At 40.4% G+C, this 21248-nt stretch overlaps 1 protein-coding gene across 1 annotated transcript in view; it reads left to right on the top strand.

Annotated features, from left to right (window-relative positions):
• Positions 1 to 21248, top strand: part of LOC139716086 (rho GTPase-activating protein 18-like) — a 132614-nt gene that overhangs the window by 41626 nt on the left and 69740 nt on the right. The window contains exon 5 of the mRNA XM_071627640.1: positions 14332 to 14488. Coding sequence (XP_071483741.1) covers positions 14332 to 14488 — 157 coding nt within the window. The remainder of the gene's footprint in view (positions 1 to 14331; positions 14489 to 21248) is intronic.

The following is a 21248-nucleotide window of genomic DNA, read 5'->3' as shown; positions in this document are numbered from 1 at the left end:
GACTTGTGAGTGTGTACACTCTGTGTGTGTGTTTGTGTGTGAGTGTGTGTAGTAATCTCATCGATAAAACGGCAAGGTTTCATAACATGAACTGCGTCATACTTATCACTTTACATCATTCTCTTTTCAGACATGTTTGAGTTGAACTCTCATTTCCAAATAGGATGTCAGTGGAGTTGGTGAAAATGTATCCTGTCCTTCATTCCAATCTTATCGATAATTTGTAAACAGAGCAAACTGGCACGCTATGTAGAATCGTACTGTATTTTATGGTATTAAACTTAAAGAAAACAATATATTCTTGTGTCTAATGCGATGGAAGGAAATTGATGGTATGTGTTTTATGCAAACCACCAATTTCCTTCTCTTTTGTGTGTTAAGGAAGAGTTTTGCAACTCACTCACGGAAAAGTGTTTGACAGATCACTGACCCATAAAGCTGCATGAAAAATGTGTTTGTCAAGATATTTCCACTTCCTACTGCGACATTCATACGCCTGACTCAGTGGACGGCATGCCAAGTTTGCAAGTACACTTTGGCGCATAAAGATCGAGTTAGAGAATTCTACCACTTTTTGAAATGCGGGAAAGTCCTCATGGATTCTGGTGATTAGTACTTGAGTAGGATTTAAACTGACACAAATTAATAAGATACAAATTTTTGAGATTTGCATCGTGAGATATTGTGAGATATTGTGAGATATTTGCCAATATGGAAATTTGCCAATATGGAAATTTGCAAGAGTAATCAGCATCACGATCCAAATCCCAAGAAATCTTGTGATTATTTAGGAATTATCATGATAATTTGAGATAGCGTGATAATTTACACCGTGGCGGGTGTGTAAATGTGGAGCAAAAGATCTCAAGAATTTTTTGGTCCCGCCATTCAAAGCATGTGTGATTGAACAGCGCCCTCACACAAGGGCAGGGGTCACCATTTTAGTAGATTCAGTCATGCGTAGTTTGGTCGATGAATTACTGTGACCGACAATTAGCAGGATATTTCTATCTATCTGAACAGGTGCAAAAAAAAAATTGGTATTTGAGTAGCGATGGTCATCCCGTTATTTTGTCTGCGCGAAAGAGTCTGTTCTCTGTCTTTCCTTCTTTCACCTCTATACAGTGAAACAAGAAATGTTCGCAGTATGTAGCTTTCGCAAATAGGAGGCGATGGTCTTTTTCACAGCACAACTTACTTGCGCAAATTACTGGCCATGAAAAAATTTGAAGTTTACTACATTATGTACAACCAAGTAATATGGGATTTGTTGAACACACACTGCTGGTGGATATAAAACACACAAAAAAACTGAACACATGCTACCGCTAGTAGTTAACTCTAATTCAGAAGAGCTCAGCCTGACCCGAGCTGTGCTCTGCACATGTGCATTTTACATTTAGACAAAAACATTTTGCGTCCATTTTACTTTCGCGAATCTTGGCTCCTCGCAAAAGTCACAAAATTTTCATGCATGCAAAAATGTTTTATTTCATAGTACATGTAATTCTATTTTGTTTTTTTTATGGTCAAGGCCACCATAGCTCATAGTAGTCCAGGAATGGTGTGAGGTTATTGTTTTTGTTGTGCATCTTTCTTGTTTATTGTGCAAGATAAGAGGTTCAGGAGGAAAGGGAGGGAATGTTTTGACTGCCAAATGGCTATCAGTGGGTTGGGAGTCCCTGACACTAGCTTTTGGGTTCGCTGCACTTTTGCTTCTGTTGATCTTTTGATGTAGTGAATAGCCTTGAATTGATTAGAAATTAGATAATTATGTAACCCGAAGAATTACCACCCCCCCCCCCCCCGAAAAAAAGAAGAAGAAAAGTCCAACCCATTGAGTGTACAGTGTATGTAACAATTTCACATGCCAAGCATAACAATCATGTTGTTTACTGTGTAGAAATTGCATATTCAGGATATACATTGTAGATGTTCTTGATATTTTGCATTTTTGTAGCCATACTATGTTCATGATTTTGTATAATTTTGTTGGAAATTAAAGGTAATTGAATTTAAATAATATAAGCTGATGACCGAAAATATAAGTTTCATAACACTTGTGTGCACACTCATTTGGAAGAGCTGTGCATGATCAATAACATCATCTTTTTGTCTCATTTTACTTTAATACTGTATACGCCGAATATTTCGCGAGGTTTTTATTTTCGTGAATTTCGCGAGTCAGGTGCTATTTGCAAAATTAAAGACACGCAAAAAAAAATGACTGTGATCCCGAAATGAATGTGGTGCACAAGTATACATTTCTCTGTTCAGTAACAGTATTTGACGATCGCGGAGTTATCCACACGCGAAATCGTCAGGAAAAACTTAGACTCGCTAAATATATGGCGTGTACAGTATCTTGTGGTTGCATCCGATATTACTTCTCAGATGGAAACACATGATTCTGTTTTCTTATTTGACATCCAATTGTCTTGATCAATTATTTACAATACATGTACACTCCTGTTTTGACAAACACGTTATAAAAGATCTCTCTTTGCAACAAAGTAGAAATTCAGGTCCCAAAGATATAGGAGATAATGGTGGCCACATGTAGTTGTACATGTACGTAAGCTAGAAAGAGCAATTTTGTTTTCAAAATCTGTCCATCCTCCATTAGACGAATGCTTTTGGAGCATGATGACACATTTAGATATAAGTGTATTGAACATCACTTTGCAGACTGACAAGATTTTTTGACACTCATGCCATTCCAAAGTCGGCTGCACAGCGAAAAACAGGTCCCGCGTTCGAACAAAGAGCCTCTGCGTGTGCTAAGCTGGATTTTGGCAGTCAGGAAAAATGGCAGGAAAAACAGGATTTTGCGTGATCTTCTGATGACAGGGCTGAGCTCATCCCAACATCCTACTGGTCACGACAGGATATTATCTAGAGTTAGGAATTATTGTGAAAAACACAAAAGTCCAATCAAATGTGCATGTGCAGCCACAGAGCACTATAATTTGATACACTCTTCTCTCGTGTGCCAACATTAACTTTCAGACTATTAACTTTGATTTTTTGTCCTGTGTCTGAACAAAAAGTTTGATATTTGCATTGTTTCTGGTACCACATGAAATGTTTACTGGTAAGTGATTTTGTGAGACATTTTTTTTTTCTTTTCATTGCATTGCATTCTGAAGTTTGTCAAGCTTTTGTAGTCCCTTGATTTTCCCCTTTTTTGTTTTAATTTTTCATCATGGACTGAAACGCAATGGGACACCAAGTAACTTAAAGAGGATGTACTCCTGGAAAATAAGATTTTCTTTACTTAAAAGAGAGAAAAGAAAAGTACCAGTCACTGCTATTTGAGGTAAGTCTACCATGTATGTACCATACTAGTCATCGGGGAAGAGAAAGTGTGTTAGCGTGAACCTCGCTTCTCGTTCGCTTCCGGGTCAACCTCCAGCTGTGCTATTTTGTACGAGCGTAAGGTCATAGTGAAGACTCTGCACCTCCAGTGTAATCATTAAGCGGGATTCACTTGTAAGTTGTAACTTAAAGTTTAGGTGCGCGTGTGAACCCGCGTCGTGAATTTACGAGTGGAGCTAATCATTGGCAGTTACAGTTTTCAACCTAAATTTCAAGTTTGGGAACTACATGTCTGTGTGGACATATTTATTGCAGCCGAGGTGGTTTCAGAACCTGACCTGATTGGATCTGAATGCTGTCTGTTTATACTGAGCTGAAAGGCTGCTCGAGGCTGCTATCTAGGAGGCTTCGGAGCCCCCTTTTGCTTAGTATTAACAAGGTAAACTCTGATGTCTGCATGTCATGTTACATAAACATATCACCGATGGACCATTATAGCAGTCCAGGTCATGTGACAATAATACTAATTACGGATTGGCTGTCTCTATCTTTACAGACAGGAAATGCTGCTAATTTCAAAGCATCTAAAAAAAGTGGAACATTTTCTTCCCCCCCCCCCCCCCAACCATGAAGTCTGATGCACATATCAAGGTCTATCATGTTACATATAGACCAAGAAGGAACAGGACAAATGCTGCTACTGTTACAAGGATAAGACTGCTGTTTGCAACACCTCTAGGATACTGTTTGTGACAGCTATTTGCGATCCCTTTTAAAGGGAGGGGACCTACCTTTTATTAGGACCACTTTGTTTTGCTTTGATTTTGGATATCTCAGCCATCTCACAACCAATTTTCATCAAACAAACTCTTGATTAATTCATCTTAGAATTGTATGCTCTTTAACATTTCATGTAGGAGCTGTAATAAGTTGTTTGTAAGTATCTTGCAAAGGTGATAACCTGAATCCCCATCTCATCCAAAACTATACCATCCCTTTAAAGCCCATGACAACACATAGTTTGATGCCAACATTTTGGAAAATCAGGGCTTCGTGACTAGAGTGTGCATATTCTTGTGTTTTAACTAACTTCTTGGTATACTGTAAAGCCTTTAAGCAGAGATATTTTTGCTTCCCTTTCCTTTCCTTTCGATATGATAATCCTTCTTTGGACAGGCTTATGATGATGGGGGAACCCCCTCACCCCTTGGGGATCACATGACACTTTTCTGCTGCAAGTCAGTCCTTTTGTCCCTATGTCAGTCTCTTTCCAGCTCCCATCCACAGCAGGGGGCTGGCCCCTTTAAAAAGTTGCCTTTACCCAATCAGATCACGGGATTCACTGCGTGCCGTCTTCCTTTTACAATTAGGACCTGTCAATCGCCTAGTCTATACTCTGCAAACCTTTTCATTGTTGAAGGAGATGACCCGAATGTTTACAAAGAATGTTGTCGGTCCGAGGACCAGTGAACAATTGTAAGATGCAGTCTCGGTCTCTTTGAGATGATTTACCATCTCTGCGAAATTTACTCAAAATGCCACAAGCATTGTTCACAAGATTATGAATTGCTCAGTGTGTTGACATGTTAAAGGTACACAGACACAAAATTGAGGGCGCTGTTGCGTGGACCCGTGCTTGAATGCATTTTTCACTTTCTGAATGTCCAAATAGAGACCAATTCATATGTGAGTGTGGTCACAATAATGTCAACCTCAGTTCTTCTCTTCATTCAGCCATGATTCCTGCTGGTTCTACCTTCAACATACATTTATATCCTTCAAAGACAATTTGTAGTTTGCTTGTTTAAAAGTCGTGGAAGCTTGCCTTTAAATATGTGATCGACTTTCCTTTACTTCGGCAGCGACATTAGCTTTACATTGTCAATCTTTGTAATGAAGATGGCAGCTGTCATCATGTCATCGAATGGCGCCCTCTTGAATCCCTGGTTAGTGTACCTTTAACCATTTCATGAAAGCCTTCGATGAGAGACTTTTTGCTCATCAGACACACCTATGTGTATGGATTCAGTGGTGACCCAATTCATTCACTTGCCCACCAGGGTACATTCGTAAAACCACAAATACAAATGAAGCACCAGTCAGCAAATACATGTATGTGCATCGACGCATACATTCATTGGTACTGGTTGACTCCAGACGAAATTCTCTTGTGTGCATACTCACACAGAGATCAATGATTAAGCTGTTACGAGGATTCTTTAATATCATATATCCAAACCAGGCAAGCCTTCCCACTCCGTGGTATCCCCATGCTACAATTGTACCTGGTCGTTAAAGGGACTGTACAGTACTGGTTGAGTTGGGGATTTATGTTTTGAACATTCTTAAGTGACATAATGAGAAACCTCTTATGAAATATGAAAGAGCATGTAATTCTAAGAAGGATTCAACATTTATTTGATGAAAATTCGTTTTCAAATGGCTGAGTTATCCCAAAAAGAGTGATAATAATAAAAGGCTACAGGCCACGCCTTTTATTAGGATCTCTTTGTTTCACCTTGTTTTTGGATATCTCCGCCATTTCAAAACCGATTTTCATCAAATAAACTTTTGATACCCCTTAGAATTGCAAGCTCTTTGACATCTCATAGAGTGGTTTCTGAATATCTCGCAAAACGTTAAAAGCTAAATCCTCACCTCGACCAGAACTGTACACATCCTTTAACCCGTTGAGGACGGACTGATTTTGCTACAACACATTTTCCATAGACACTTGCCCGAGAGTTTAATCGGGATTCGTCCTCAATGGGTTGAGAAATATGATACAAATCTTGACAGTTCTCCATCCGTAGGTGTGAATCCATGAAAGGTTATAAGTACAAGATTAATAACAAATGTATCAAATTTCATACATTTTTGTTTTGTCCTGGATGTCACCCGAACCTTGAAGAGTGAGAGCTCTAAAAGTGCATTGACCACTGCTGAACAAGCATTGAGAAGTACTATCTGTATTGGCTTTTAAACTTTGTGTGTTCTCCGTTGGCTGTAGATTCTACGAAGTCAAATGCAATGTAATATGAGAGGATGCGAAGGATAAAAACAAAATTGCAGAATGATTGAAGGTTATTATAATGTTTTGAAAGCAGACATTTTAGTGCCTAATCCTCCGGTCTGGTCAGACATGGGCCCTTTGTGGATTGAAAATGCAATTGAATTGATGGAAAAAGTGATGTTTGTTTCAATGCAAAAAGATAATGATTTATTTGTTGTATTGGCTCCATCTATTTTGTACAGAATTATTGAAACTCAGGGGGGGGGGGGGGGTTAATAATATATATTGAGGAAGAGAGGTATACAAACTTTTGTGAAATTATTGTGTGACTATCAAGACAGCTGAAATTAAATATTGCCTGCTGATAAACCATACAAAAATGATTTATAGCACCACTGCCTTCTGTGGGAAGATTACACTGTAGGTACTCATGTGGTAAATTGAGTTATTTAATTGAGATTATTTTGTAACAGTATTTATACACAATATACATTTGTACAATGTATCAAAGCTGTTGGATGTACATGTATTCAAAACTTTGCAGCACAGATTGTATGTTTGTTTGTTTGTTTGTTCAAACATTGTGCAAACAGTGCCTTTTTAATGGTTAACCTGAGTTTTTCTCAGTTTTATGCGACAGACCCCTGGTGTATGGCATGCTACTAGCTAGAAATGTCATCCATGGACATATATCACTTTTAAAGTGCAGGAGTCGCTATTGGTAAGTCAGGCAAGTGTAAAGACACCCTTATATCAGAATGTGAGTATGTCTGCAGTGCTATTATCCAATCAGATGTAGAGTTAGGGGCCATAAGGAAAATTGTGTGGAATGAAAGACTAATCTAATTGTGTCATCCTTGGTAATATGTCCATTAGCTCTCCCCCCCCCCCTTCCCTTACCCCCTGCCCCTAGTTTTCCCCTTCCCCCTCACCTCACCCCCTCCCCCCCAACTCAAGAGGAGGGGAGTTCCGAGAGAGTTTCCGTATGATTGTGCTGCTTTCTTCTGGACAAGCTCAGCTCTCCCTCCCGACCCTTTGCCTGGAATGAATGAGCTGCTCCGTCGTCGTCGGATGACTAAGTATAGTAGGAGGTGTGCGTAGAACGAATCGAGTCCTGGTGCGGAAAGTTTGCCCCCCGTTAGCCGAAGGCTTGGGTCATTCGATTCAGAGCTCCTTGACTCATTCTTGGCATGTCAGTCGATCCTTGCGTGGACTTAATGCGCTTACCAGCACCACACGTTGAAAAATCCTTGCATCTCAATTTTGCCGCTCCCGACTTCCGAAGAGCCAGCCTGAGCATTCATGAATTCCAGGCGTGATATGTGTCATCCATCTCCAAACATTTTCCCCCTCTCTTTCTTTTCTTCGGAGGCTGTGCCAGCTTTGAGAAGAAGAGCCATCTTCAGAGTTTGGTTTTCATAAAAGCGGATTTTACAGCTTGGTCACATATTGCAAGCAGTCCATGTACTCGATCTTTGAAGGACTGTATGAGACTTCATGTCCAGTCAATATCTGCCAAACTGACGTCACAATATCTTGTCTGCAGGATTGTCCACACAATTGCTTAGTTGCTCTGTATCCAATTACTTGTTCTTGTATCTGAATGATCATATAGCGAGGCACTATCTGCATATGTCTGTATTGCCAATATCTTCAACGCACTGAAAGTGAAACCAACGCCACGGTATTTTCGCTGGATAAAAGTGAATTGGCACTCGTTTACTTCCTTGGTGCGTTGGAAGGAATGGTATTGTTGTGCATGTGTGTATGGATTTATTTTCACATTTCCTGGAGCTGAAGTTATGAATGGAAATTAAAAGATCACAACCATACTTAGCTAGCACATGTGATGCCTTCGCTTTGAAGCAGTTTATCACCTCCAAATCGTGAGCCTGCAGGACAGGCTTTCGTTAACGCCTTCACACGCTGCTTGCCGTTTGCCCTGCTTGGAAGCTGGCTGGATTTGGACGCAGGACAGTCTTCAGTTGAGAAGTGTAACAGGTCTTGCAGGGAATAGAGCCTCTTCTTGAGGGTGAAGGCATTGATCTGGTACTTATATATCCCTGGTCGTACCAAACGCCTCCAAATGCCGTGCGTACCGTGTCGTTGGTCCATGCAGTGTGTAGAGGACCCTGATGGAGTTATTCTGGTTATCTGCCGCTCGAGAAAAAGAGTAAGTTGGGTTTATTTTCATTTACCCCTTCTTTCTTTCCTTTTTTATGGAAATACAGTATTTCCTTTTCATTTCAAGCATTTAGGAGGTGCGAGTGCTGCTGTGATCGTAAAATGAAAGCAGGGACAACAACAACATCAATAAAGAAATTCAATGGATCAAACAAGGGGTTGGGAAGCAGATTTTGAGAATAAGATATTGAATATTTGGAGTGGGCTGTGACATCTATGGCAAGTCTGTACATAATGGAAATTTGTAGTTGTAGAGCTGAAAGAGTTAAATCAAGGAAAGGACCCATTGGGTAATCAACGTAGAACATTATTTTGATTATGATACAAAGCTGTATACCGCCAGCCAGATTGGCCAACACAAGATATCCTTTCTTGACCACACAGTGCTGTTGATTACTTCACCAAAACAGATGGGCATTATATTTTCGTCTGGAAGCGAAAGTTTTCTCTTTTTTTTTTTGCTACCTGTGCTGTGACGAGAAGGTTATTTGTACATCTAATGCTCAGCAATTTAAAGCCTGTAGCTGGATAGTTTATGATAAATGAACCAAAATTAAGTACATCATGTTGCCCCCCCCCCCCCCAATACGAGCTCATCAACACGTTTAGATGGTTACAAGATAGAATTGCAACCCCCACACCAGGCCAATGAGAACAGGTGCGGGATGCAGCGAGAACACGGACGGAGCCGCCACGACTGCGATAATTGGCGTGCCTGTGGAAGGGAGGGGAGTGCCGCCCTTACCGGCACGCTCGAGGGAGCTACTGCGACTAGACTACACGTCTGGCGCTTCGCGGCACCCATCCTCAAATGTTGATGAGGAAATGCGATGCGACAAGCATTTGAAAACAACTTTTTCAGCAGCACGTTGGTTCTTCTACAGCATCTTGTCTCCACGATCCTGTAACACAGTACATACGAGACATGTTATTCAAAAGTTTGTTAATTTTGACCTCAGTACCATTTCTTTTTCGCAATTATGTCAGAAATTGGGTGTCAGAATTAGTATCCAAAAATGTTTGATCTTCCCGTGAGCTGAGATGTGTGACTGCACCATCAAAATCTATCATCCTGATTGGATCAGAATTGTGTAGTTTGTCTTGAAAACAAAAATAAAATGTAAATTTGATTAAAAGAAACCGGAATATCATTGTTGGATTGAAGAACTTATGTGGAAACAGATGCTAATAGAAGTCTCTAAAAAGTACGACTGTCAAACTTTGGATCTTCGGCAGTGTGACATGAAAGAAAATGATAATTATCTGAAAAGAGATTTTCTCTTTTCAGAAATGTTTCTGTTAAAATAGCATTTTAAGTCTCTCATTACAAGCATATTAATATTTCAGAGATTTTATATTTCTGGAAAACTATTTAGATCTAACACTGTTTATCTTGAAAGAAAACCCAAATAGGAATAAATCTCAAAAATTTGTGAGATTGTAATCTCAGAGAAAGTTTGTCCTAGCCTGATTTTGCCTCCTTGTGATGTGGTGTCTCTTTACAGAGCAGTTAAAGATAAGTGCTAAAATTCAGTCCTTTTGTTTCTATGGCAATTCCGGTACCCTACACCAGGTCGTTATTCATAAAAGGGACTTTTGTTGTTGGTGTATAATAAATCTTCATCATAGGTGGCTATTTGATGTCATGTTTCGTGTATCCTGTGCATAATTACGTGTCATATGACATGATCGAGACTTAAATATCGTGAGAAACGCTGATTTCGAGAGAAAACACGCACTGGCAGCCTCGTTAAAGCTCGCTCGTAGTACACATGCATCCCATGAGTGCCGTCCTTGGAAAGAATTACATGATGGTAATTTCTGGATTTGGAATCCTTGCCAAGTGTCAAAATAAAGCCGCAACCACAGAATGAGGAAACGGGAGGGAACAGCGGTGACGGGGAACAACAGGTTTGGGGGAGGGCAGGGCGGAGCAGGGGAGGAAAGGGAGGAAGTGATCCCCCCCCCCCTTCCTTAAAACAAGATGCTTCTCATTGTTCCAAAATTTTACTTTGAATATATTTCATGTTAATTACATTGAAACCCAGAACTTGTGTGCTCTCTATCTTTTATATTTTCATAGAAAAATTCTCACAGGTGCTTTCATTACATTTTATGTTCCATTTTCATCTCTGAATCATTTTCTTTTCTCTCTTTAGTTTGGTTTAATCACATTTAAACACCTCCTGTACAGGTCCAATGGAAGGGGGGTGGGGGGCAAATCTTACCCCATGGCAGTCGGCCAAAGATTCCTAAATCCTGTTTTTGATGTTCGGACTAATCAGCAGACCTGTTCAAAACAGCACAGTTTGTCTGAAAAAGTGCTAAAAGGATGTATAGAGAATAGTAAAATGAATGTCTTTTAATTGTCACCTCAAGCCCAGAGTCCAAAATTAGGAAGAAATGCAAAAACTTGCAGTGATGTAGCTTCATGCTTCAGCATTGTTCTTCAAATGTAATATGCTGCACTCAGGCACTAAATGCAGTATTCACATGATGGCAAATTGCCCAATATTGGTTAGGGCAAAAGTGATGGGTGATCATCGCAGAAACGAGGTTTGCAATCTCAAGGTCTAGGCCGCGCTGAAAGAGTGTCATTATTGATGAGATCATGTCTATAAACGGAAAACAAAATGCTTCCGGTCGCAATGAGCAGCAAAAAGGGCCATTCAGGGGGTATTTGTGGTGTCAAACGAAAATTCCACACTCATGGGCAGGTTCAGGAAGTGGGGAAAATCAAGGTTATATCGAAAACAATTCAGTAATTGACTTTGAGTTGAGAAACAACAACCCCCATCACCCCCCCCCCCAAAAAAAAAAAAAAAAAAAAAATGATACACATATACATGCAAAGCACAAAAATGTATATTAATTGTATGTCAGAAGTTCATGTAACATATATGCAAAGGCATATTGTATCTTCCTTGAGTCTGATAATGGCAGTCCACATTGGTGCAAACTACATTATTATGAAGTGTGATGGCAAAACGAGGTAACTCCATTCTTGCTACTTTGAGATATTTGCAATTAAAGCTGCTAGAAGTACAGAGAAAATAATCTGAAAATATGTGATATTTGAAATTATAACTTCAAGGACATTCCTTTTGATGCAGCAAGTGAAGTACTGTATCACTGGAAAGGTTTTATCTGGCTCCATCTGATCATGGACATACTTTAAAATGTTTGAAAATAGCACTTAAGCCATTTTGCATTCAAACTCTCATGTAGATGAGGCGATGATGTCATTGCCTCACATGTCTTCTCCAGTTCTTCTTTTCCCTTTTTACATTAAATCAACAACAACAACACATGCACACCTTGCACCGTATTTGGACAAGAAGGTTGCGCAAGAAGGTACATGTACACGTACATTTATGTTCTTTGGCTAATCCCTGCGCAAGGAATGAGTGATGTTCTCATGGGGGTACATGACTTGTTTTTGTTTTTGCGTGTTTGTTGTTGTTTTTTTAGAGTACCTGAAAGAGTTAAGTGGAAAGGACGTAAGTGATTGAATAACTCATCAGGTACATTTGAATGCCTCATTTCCTGAGAAGGAAGGAGTTACAGCGCATGTCACAGCTTTCCTTGCTCCTACACTTTTTTCTCTCTTTCTTTAATTTGTCACTGTTTCTGTATTTTGTACATACTTTTGTTTGCGTCTTACTCACAATATGGCAATTATAATGTGCATCACGGGTGAACAAGTTGGTTGTGTATTAGGAGGTCTAAGTACTCAGACACTGTTGAACACTATTGGAATACAGCTCTCAACAACAACATGATGAATATTTGGGCCTGAAGGGGGACTTTCCCCTCTAGTTCCCAGCTAGTTTCCTTCAGAATGTTAAACAAACCTTACAGAAAAAAATGATAACAATGAGATTTGTTGAGATAACATGACATATAATGTGTATGTAGACACTCCCTTGTGAATGACAGGATGAGTGTTCAATTGTTTGGAAGGAATACACAGAGGCATGGCTGGTGTTATACTTTTGACACCGAGACAAGAAGGGTGTATGCAATCTTGGAGCAACAATAATAACAGGATGATTAACATGTGTATCATTGGTGTAATGTCATACACTTGGAAGAGATACACAGAGCTACTGGTGTTATACTGTACCAAGTTAAGAAGGGAGTTTGTAATCTCAGAACACATAATAGTAGGATGATCAACACCCCTACTAGTGGTGTAATCAGATACGCTTCGAAGAGATACACAGAGCCAATGGTGTTACACTTTACCGAGCTGAGAAAGTTACATGGTGTAGTTTGCAGCTATAGATCACAGAGCACACATTAGCAGGATGATTAACACATGCACCGATGGTGTAATGCATTACACTTGGAAGGAATACACAGAACCACTGGTGTTACATTACTTTCACCAGGCTGAGAAGGTACATGTAGTTTGTAGTCTCAGAAGAACACGCAGAAGGACATGATACATACTTTGATCATTGATATTTTCATGCAATTAATTTTTCATGCTGTTTAAAAGCGGCCTATTAAACAGACATATTCCTGAACTCATGCTGCGTAATTGTCAATTCATTCAAAATGTGCAGAGAAAATTGTGGAGATGTTTTCGCGGGTTTCAGAATTCGCGGGTTTCAGAATTCGCGTTACCCAAAAGTAGCACAAAATATGAAAAAATGAATGTACACTTGCACATCGAAAATGTCCATGTTTACAGTTGGGCAACATCAGGAAATGATTTGTTGATGCTCCTTCGGAGTAATTCAGTTCATTTTGTGGTTGTGGAAATACAGACATCCCTCTTCTATTGTTTAGAGATTCAACAATTACAATAATGTTTTCGTCCATTTATTCCTTGAAAGAATTTATTATTATGTTTGTTTATGCATGGAGGCATTCTTTTGCTTTCCTTTGCTCTTGATAATTATTTGTCTTTTTGGTGGGGGGTGGCTTTGGTTTTGTTTCAGTCCTGTTTTTTTTCCTGGTAGCCTCTAGCGTAGTCATTTACCCCCCTGTGACAAGCTGCCGAAATGACTGCAAAGATTGCATCAGGACTTCGCACGTCTCAATGCCGATCTAATTCCTGCCGCTGACAGACGAATCCACTGCTGTCCATCGTTGCCCTCCCGAGGGGGCCCCGCGACAATTAGCGGAGGACGATTTACTTTGGAGAGCCCCTCATTTCCACATCATTCTCTTTGTTTCTTCTTCTTCTTCTCTTCCTCAGAAAAAGGCTATAGTCTCATTTTCAGACTGTCTGTAGAAAATCTTATTCTTATCTTTAGCATCCAGTGATGTTATTGAAGCACATCTAGACATCCGTAGGCACACATACAATATTGTACATGTAACAAACACACATGCATGCACACAGACACACACACATAGATGTACACACATAAACACACACTCATTTGGACATGAAACTTACACTCACCCTACCATATCTTTCATTACACCATTAGACATCAATCAACATTTCAAAAGATTATGATGTATTTTTCAACCCTAATGCTACTTCTGTTACTTTTACTAGAAGTACTACAACATCAGCCACCAAAATAACTTCTAATTCTTCTGTTACTACCACTACAGCTGTACCTCTACCACAATAATTAACAGCAATGACAACATACAGTGCTGGATTGCTGTAGTAATGACTGCACAAAATCTGTAAAATTGATACTGAAAACAAGGTGAGAATGACTCGGGAATGACAAGTAAAAGGGTATATCAAAGAAGACACACAAAAAAGAGGTTTGTCAGATGATTGAACTTTGAATCTGAGAATAGTCTAAGAAAAGCCACCTTGTTTGTCCTTTTTATCTTTGCAGCGGTCGTCTGTGAGTTCAGTCGATGGCTACCCGACGGGGAGGAAAGGCAGCAAGCGTAGGAAGAGCCGGACGTTACCGGACCCCCGCCACACCGAACGGGAGAGCATCGTGAAAAACCACAGAGAGGTGTCGTCGGGTGTGGCTGACTTAGACACAGGTGAGGAACACAAAACCTACAGATTGCCCCCCCCCCCCCCCCTTAAAGAGTGGCATCTTGATCATCGTGTATCATCATGACCGTCTACTGATGGAAGAAGATTTGTCTCATCTTTCATCTTTGTTGTGATGATACAATATTTGTTTGTTTGCTTGTTTGGTTTTACTTCTGTGTTTCTTCTACATGTTAGTACAATTTTTTTTTTTTTTTGTAAAAAGCATGTGAACAAAACAAATATCCGTGATATGGACAATAAATGATTGAAATGAAATGAAAATAACAATTGATAATTATCTTTCAACTTTACTGACTGCAGATCAGAATGTAAACAAACCTTGCAAATTTGTTATCAACAAAGACTAATCAATATCTGCTAAAGGGAATATTTACGAAGGGAAATATGCAGCAGGCCGCACATCGTAAGCCGATGCTTGAAATGATGGCAGCCTGGGAATGGAGTGTCGAAGAGGGGGGAAATGAGAAAGCAAAATTTAATCCGACTCTTTCAGTTTTTTAGTATCTAACAGCCCTCAGTGTTAATTTCTGTTACATATACTTTATAGGGGAAACATAGTGATAAGACACAGTTGGGGTCTTTGAACATTTTTTACACTCATGTGGCTATGTGCATAGTGATATGATACATGTAAATGGGATGGCATATGAATGGGCATTTGGGCCATACGGTTTAAGGTAAATTTTGTATATACATGTATAGTATATATGTGACCGTGCACCTCAAAACGAACATAAAGTCGCACACACTGATTTTGCATGAGGACTGAAAATAAGTGAAATGGGTCAACCTAGCCGAACTTGCCTTTTTCGTATTTTCTGAAAGAGTGGGTCTTCTTTTACATAATGCTAAAATTTGGTATCATAAAACGGGCAGGAAAGTGTGTTTTTTTAGCAGTTTATCTCGAACATTTTTGGTAGAATAGTGTGATTAGGTGTGTCTTTAGAATCCTTTTTTCATTTCTGAAAAACCTTGTCCACACTCTTCACTTTCAACTCTAATAACTTTTGAAAGGATAGTGCTACTGCTTTGAAAGTTGGCATTAATTATGGACAGAACGTGTTAATGAGGCATGCTGAATTTCAGTTTAATCTGATAATCCCTTCATTGTTGTTACTCTGGTGGTTTACTTCCTGTTTTTTGTCCCATTCATCTCACAGCCAGCACAGTTTGGTAAAGATTAAGCGCTTGAATAGACACTGTACTTCAGAGCCTCTTTTCTCATTTTCCACTTTTCCTGAGTTTGTGCTTTCTTTCCAATATTTAGATAGGTTAGGAGAGTCCATTTGATTTGAGTTATACATCATTTTAAAGCTTAAAGTCTGCTCTTTCAGAACATGGTCTTAACTATAAATTCATGTCTGGCGACTTTTGTTTGTTTTGAGGTGCAGGGTCACATATGCACATTATCCTGTCATGAAATGACTTCTTTGCAGACTGGGATATTCACTTTGCATGTTTTTGCCTGTGCAGTGTATACTGAGAGAGGCTTACTCGCTGTAGAAACTGAAAAGAGCCCCATATAGTAAGAAGACTTGCATCACCTGGGGGTACAACTGTCGTAGCTACCATGGCAACGTCTAAAGTAGGCATTTGTGATTGGTCTTTGCACAGGTACACATATCCCCTTGGCAGCTGCGAGTTCCTGTATGCTGATTTAATGTGCTTTGTGAACTGATGAACTAGCCTTGAGATGCCAGCACAATTTCCTTGTTGATCCACATTAGCTGTCTTTTCCCCTCAAGGGCCTGTCTAAATTCGCTGAATGTGAGCCTTGGGTGCAGACTATTCCCCCCCCCCCCCCCCACCTTCCCCCTTCTTGCCTGCATGAGTGACATACACACTGGGATGGTACTGGTAAAGGCGACATGACATCAGCTCCTACAGCATTTGCACCGGCAACAATTTGCACTGGTTTTATTTTCTCCAGGGACTTAGGGTTAGGGTTGGGCTTGTGATAGGGTTTTCAGTTTAGTTTGATGTGAGGATTAGGATTAGGGTTAGGGTTATGTTTGTGGGTAGAATTTATGTTTGGCTTAGCGAGCAGATATTTCATGGGAGCAATTGTTGCAGGAACAAATGTCACGGAACCACTGGTAACACATCAGGGTTGATAGTCTGGCTCCAGACTGATGAATTTATTGCTATGGACAGGTCATGTATAAAATGTAGAGGCAAAAATATTAGAATAAACTAGCTTGCAGCCAGTAAGGTTACCACTATGGAGGCTTGCGTTGCATTCTGTACTTGAGGGTTAGAGTGAAACAGCTGGCCTTACTCAAAGACAACAGCTGTGATTATTTCAGGAGTATTCAAAATGGGGGAAAGTGGCATTCATTTTTGTCATTCGCTATAATAAGCCAGTTCGGGGTTCCACTTTGAGCATGAGCAGAAAAAGGTCATTTGTACCAGCAGAGCATGTTGCATTTAAATTCACTGTGCTAAGCATCTGTGATGTAGTGATTATTCAAGTGATCCTTATAAGTGGTGCTTGCTGGCACATCCACCTGACATTAAAAGTGGTATATATTTGACAATATCAATAGAAAAAGATTGTCAATGCATTCAATGCAAAATAATGAAATGGATGCTTTCCAAAGTGCTAATTGATGGATCATTCTGGTCACTTAGTCTACGCAAGTTCATCCTTTGTTTGAACATGGCTGATGAATTCCACAAATTGTTACGTTGGGCAAGGTTATGCCTTCTGTCGCTTGAAAACTAGACCCCGTTTACAGTGCGAGGCTCGGCTGCGGCTCGGCCGCGGCCGTGCCCAGCTTCAGTGTAAACGTGCAAAAGGCCAAATGCGAGGCCAAAATTGGCCTCGCATTTGGCCTCGCTCTGGAGGTGGATTCGGCCGCGGCCGAGCCCGGCCTTTTCTTGGTGTAAACGCAAACTGGGCCAAATGCGCGGCCAATTTTAGTCTGGCTTCCAAACCCTCTGCCTGTATCTTTCGCTTTTCAGGATATTAACCCCCTCAACGTCGAAAACTAGTATAGTTTAAGGTGTTTTTTTTCCTGCAAAGGATTCTTTCCTTCGGGAAAGGCCTTTGCCCGAACGACGACTTTGTCGCCACGGAATTCATTTGGCAAAGGGTCTGAAAACCAGACAATACCAAACTGCATTTGTTTACAAGCAGAGCGCCACTCACTACGACAAAATATTGAAAGGTTTGAATCAAAAGCACGGCCGAGCCCGGCAGTGTAAACGGACAAAATTACGGGGCCCGGCCTCACAATTGAGGCTGGGCTCGGCCGCGGCTCGGCCCAGCCCCACACTGTAAACGGGGTCAAAGTGGAGTGCCTAATAAACTGAGAAAGAAGAAAGGTCATTTGTACCAATGTGCCCATGAGCTAACCCCGAACTGGCTTATTGAATGACTCGAAGTTAATTTCCTATACATATCAGGCTGTTTTAGGGTCAGTTCTTCATTGTAGAGTTTGGTGAGGAAAAGAGGAAAATTCAACGAGGAACAGAAGGAAAAGATTGTACATTATGTACCTAGCAATATTCACCGCCCGTAAGTAAGGAAGCTGTTTCGTAGACCCTCTGAAAAGCACAACCGCAGCGAGGCAAGTGCTACCTGACGACAACTTCTGGGATATGTTCAATATGTACGTGGGCATTGACACCCTTCTTTTTTTTTTCTCCCCACCAGGTCCACTGTAGCCAATCCCCCACTCCCTCCCCCGGAGTTCAGGCAGAGGTGACTGCTAGGCAGGGACCCCTTGGGTCTGTGCTGCAACGGTGACTGCTGTCATAATGTACTTGAGGCAAAGGTTCTTAAAAAGCAGGCGAAATAAAATCAAGCAAAACTGTGTCCGCTGAATAACCTTTCTCTCTTGTAAAGAATTGACTTTTTTCTTTTTCTGTTTTTGAGGTTGAATTTGGGTCTAGAAGTTACTGGCATGCCAAGTTCATTTAACCCTGTTTGTTCCTTGTAAAAACTCTCCCAGTTATTTGAATTTGTATTGAGTCGCTTTCTGCAGGTGTAGCTCGAGTATTTTCACCATATGAGAGGACACAAATGAAACATTGGAGTGTAGATCCTGGCTGTTTATATTGTAAAGATTCATGTATTTCTGTTTAGTATGTCTGTATCATAATCTGCCCAGCAATACAAATAGCATTTTTCTCATCCCCTGACGAGTATGCTTAGCATAGTAGTGAATTTGTCAGGATTAAATCATTTATGCAGAAAAGTTACTGCAAAAAAAAGTTAAGAATCAATTGCAAAAGGATTACTTAAACTTTCTGCATTCCAAATTAAGTCCAGGGCATCTGAGTTGCTCTATTGTCCAATGCTTGCCAGAAGATACGTTGTAAAGTGTATCTACCAATTGGCAAACACAGGAAGGGATAAAATACACAGTAGTACTTTATACTACACTAGGGTCAGATGTATCATATCGGATTGCATCAGGTAACTCACAAAAATGCATGCCAAATCAAAAATGTCTGCCTTGATTTCGAACACACATTACATCTCCTCTCTGTGCGATAGAGTTGTACACGTAGAATTATGTGCAATGTGCATGTGTGTGTGTGCAATACACCTGCAGTGCCATGTATTGGTGATACACTTGTACCATATCATATCAGTTATCCTTATGACATACATGTACATATAATACCAACAATGATTACAGCCTGCATCTACAGGTGTCACAAGAAATGCTGACAGTAGACTGCCATTACCCCTACCCCTCCCTCTCCTCCACCCCTCCCACTTCTCTGTTTGCTATCAGCTATAGATATGAACTCCTCTTGCAGTTTCCCTTTAAAGGTATTATTTACCATTTGCAGATGAAACCAAAAAAAAAAACCCAGCCTAAGTGCTTCAAAATACAATAGTTCTAAATTGTTAGTTAGGAATAGAAACAACCCATATGAAAATGTTGATCAGTATAATCAGTGTTAAGTATTGTTATTATATACGAAATGTGAACAATAGATGTAACAAAATTGTTTCTCGAATTAACTGTCTACAGTTATGGTTTATTTAGAATAATAGTGATATTTCCTTATATTCCAGGCTTTATTGCAACATTTTTTATATGGTAGGATGATTTGTGATACAACTGACCTACGCTTCTGTATCAAATATGATAACTCAAACATTTTTTAATCCCTGCTCCCAATGGTAACAATACCTTTTAAATCTTGATGAGCCCAAGCACATAGCTTAAAGGCACATAGACCCAGTGGTTTAGTCGAATGCGTACGCGGGCGCACGGCGCAAGTTTCCTATAGAGACCAATGCTATCGACTCCTCTTTAGCATTTACGCTGTGACCCATTTCCACGAGTCCCAAGAAGTCCAATCCACTGTAGTCAGTGGTCCGATCACGGTTCGGCTCATGATTCGGTTGATGATGACAGCTTTAGCAAACATCTTCTGTGATGTAATACTAAGAAGCATGCACCCTGGCATCACTACAGACTGTGTGACGTGCAGAAGACAATGAAGGCAACGTTACCTAGCAACACCTACGCGCTTTACTCTTGATGACAGCTCAACTTCGGCAATCTTCGTATCATGCTAACGGTGATCGGCAGTATCAGTGCCATATATATACGGCACTGGGCAGTATCAGTGCCGTATATATGGGCAGTATCATCCAACAGCGCCCCCGCAACCACCAGGTCTATGCGCCTTCAACCTGCCAGGCTTTTCCATTATCATTTCATAATCCATCCAATCTTGACCTGGCTGTAAAGTTGGCAAAGACCACTCAGGCCTAACAATATGCCTCAGTCCAACAGGAAGGCCATGTTGACACAATAGGGATTAAGACAATTAGGTGTAATCTGTATTATTTGGCAATTAGTTTGCAGATATCTGTGCCAATGGAATATGGTGCTCCAACAGACATGCCAAGCAGCAAACTTGGCATATTAACCCATTGAATACTTGTCCCGAATAATAAGAACGTACTCATGTAGGTGTCTATGCGAAATGCATATAATAGCAAAATCAGCTCGTCCTCAAAGACGTAAGGGGTAGACCAATGCGCAGAGTGAAATCTCTTCTTATTTCCATGGCAACACAGAGGCCTGAATTCGCGAAGGCGGTCTAAATTTAAACCATGGTTTATGTATATTTCTTCTGTGTAGATATGATTGACAGATTGCGTACGCTAACAGGCATCCAGTAAAAAACCGTGCATTGATGCGCGCATGTATTGGTACGCTTATTTAACGCTTATTTTAGACCATGGTCTAAATTTGTACCATGGTCTAAGTTAAAACCACCTTTGTGAATTCGGGCCAGAGGGTTTAAAGACAAGATCCCTTGACAGTTTGCCATTTGAAAACATTAGTGAGGCATTGAAGAAAACCTCATGAACAAATACATAGAAATGAACCCATTGAGAATGGACTGATTTTGCTATAACATGCATTTCCCATAGACACCTGCCCGAGTATTGTCGGGACTCGTCTTCAAGGGGTTAATAATATCAGTGTTTCTTCATTATATCTCTTCAATGAAATGAATTCTGTATCGATTAGGATTCTCACTCATATCGTCATAGTAATGGTAGAGGAGAAAAGGGGATGCGAAACGGGAGGGGGTTAGGGAGTGGATTTTGGAGAGGGGGGCATGCTAGTAGTACTCGAGAGCTAAAAATGGCTCCATCCAAACAAACCGCCCCCATGTCTCACCCCTCCGCCTACCCAAAAGCTGGGCCAAGTCCCCCTTCCCGACTCTCTGGGGAACGGCTTTGGTGCGCAGTGACTCCCC

The sequence above is a fragment of the Diadema antillarum genome, unplaced genomic scaffold (genome assembly GCF_040938485.1).
Source record: "Diadema antillarum isolate AM-2024a unplaced genomic scaffold, OU_Dant_1.0 scf00000060, whole genome shotgun sequence".
NCBI classification, from domain to species: Eukaryota; Metazoa; Echinodermata; class Echinoidea; order Diadematoida; family Diadematidae; genus Diadema; species Diadema antillarum.
The sequence above is the reverse complement of the archived record's forward strand: the minus strand, read 5'-3'. Positions and strand labels throughout refer to the sequence as shown.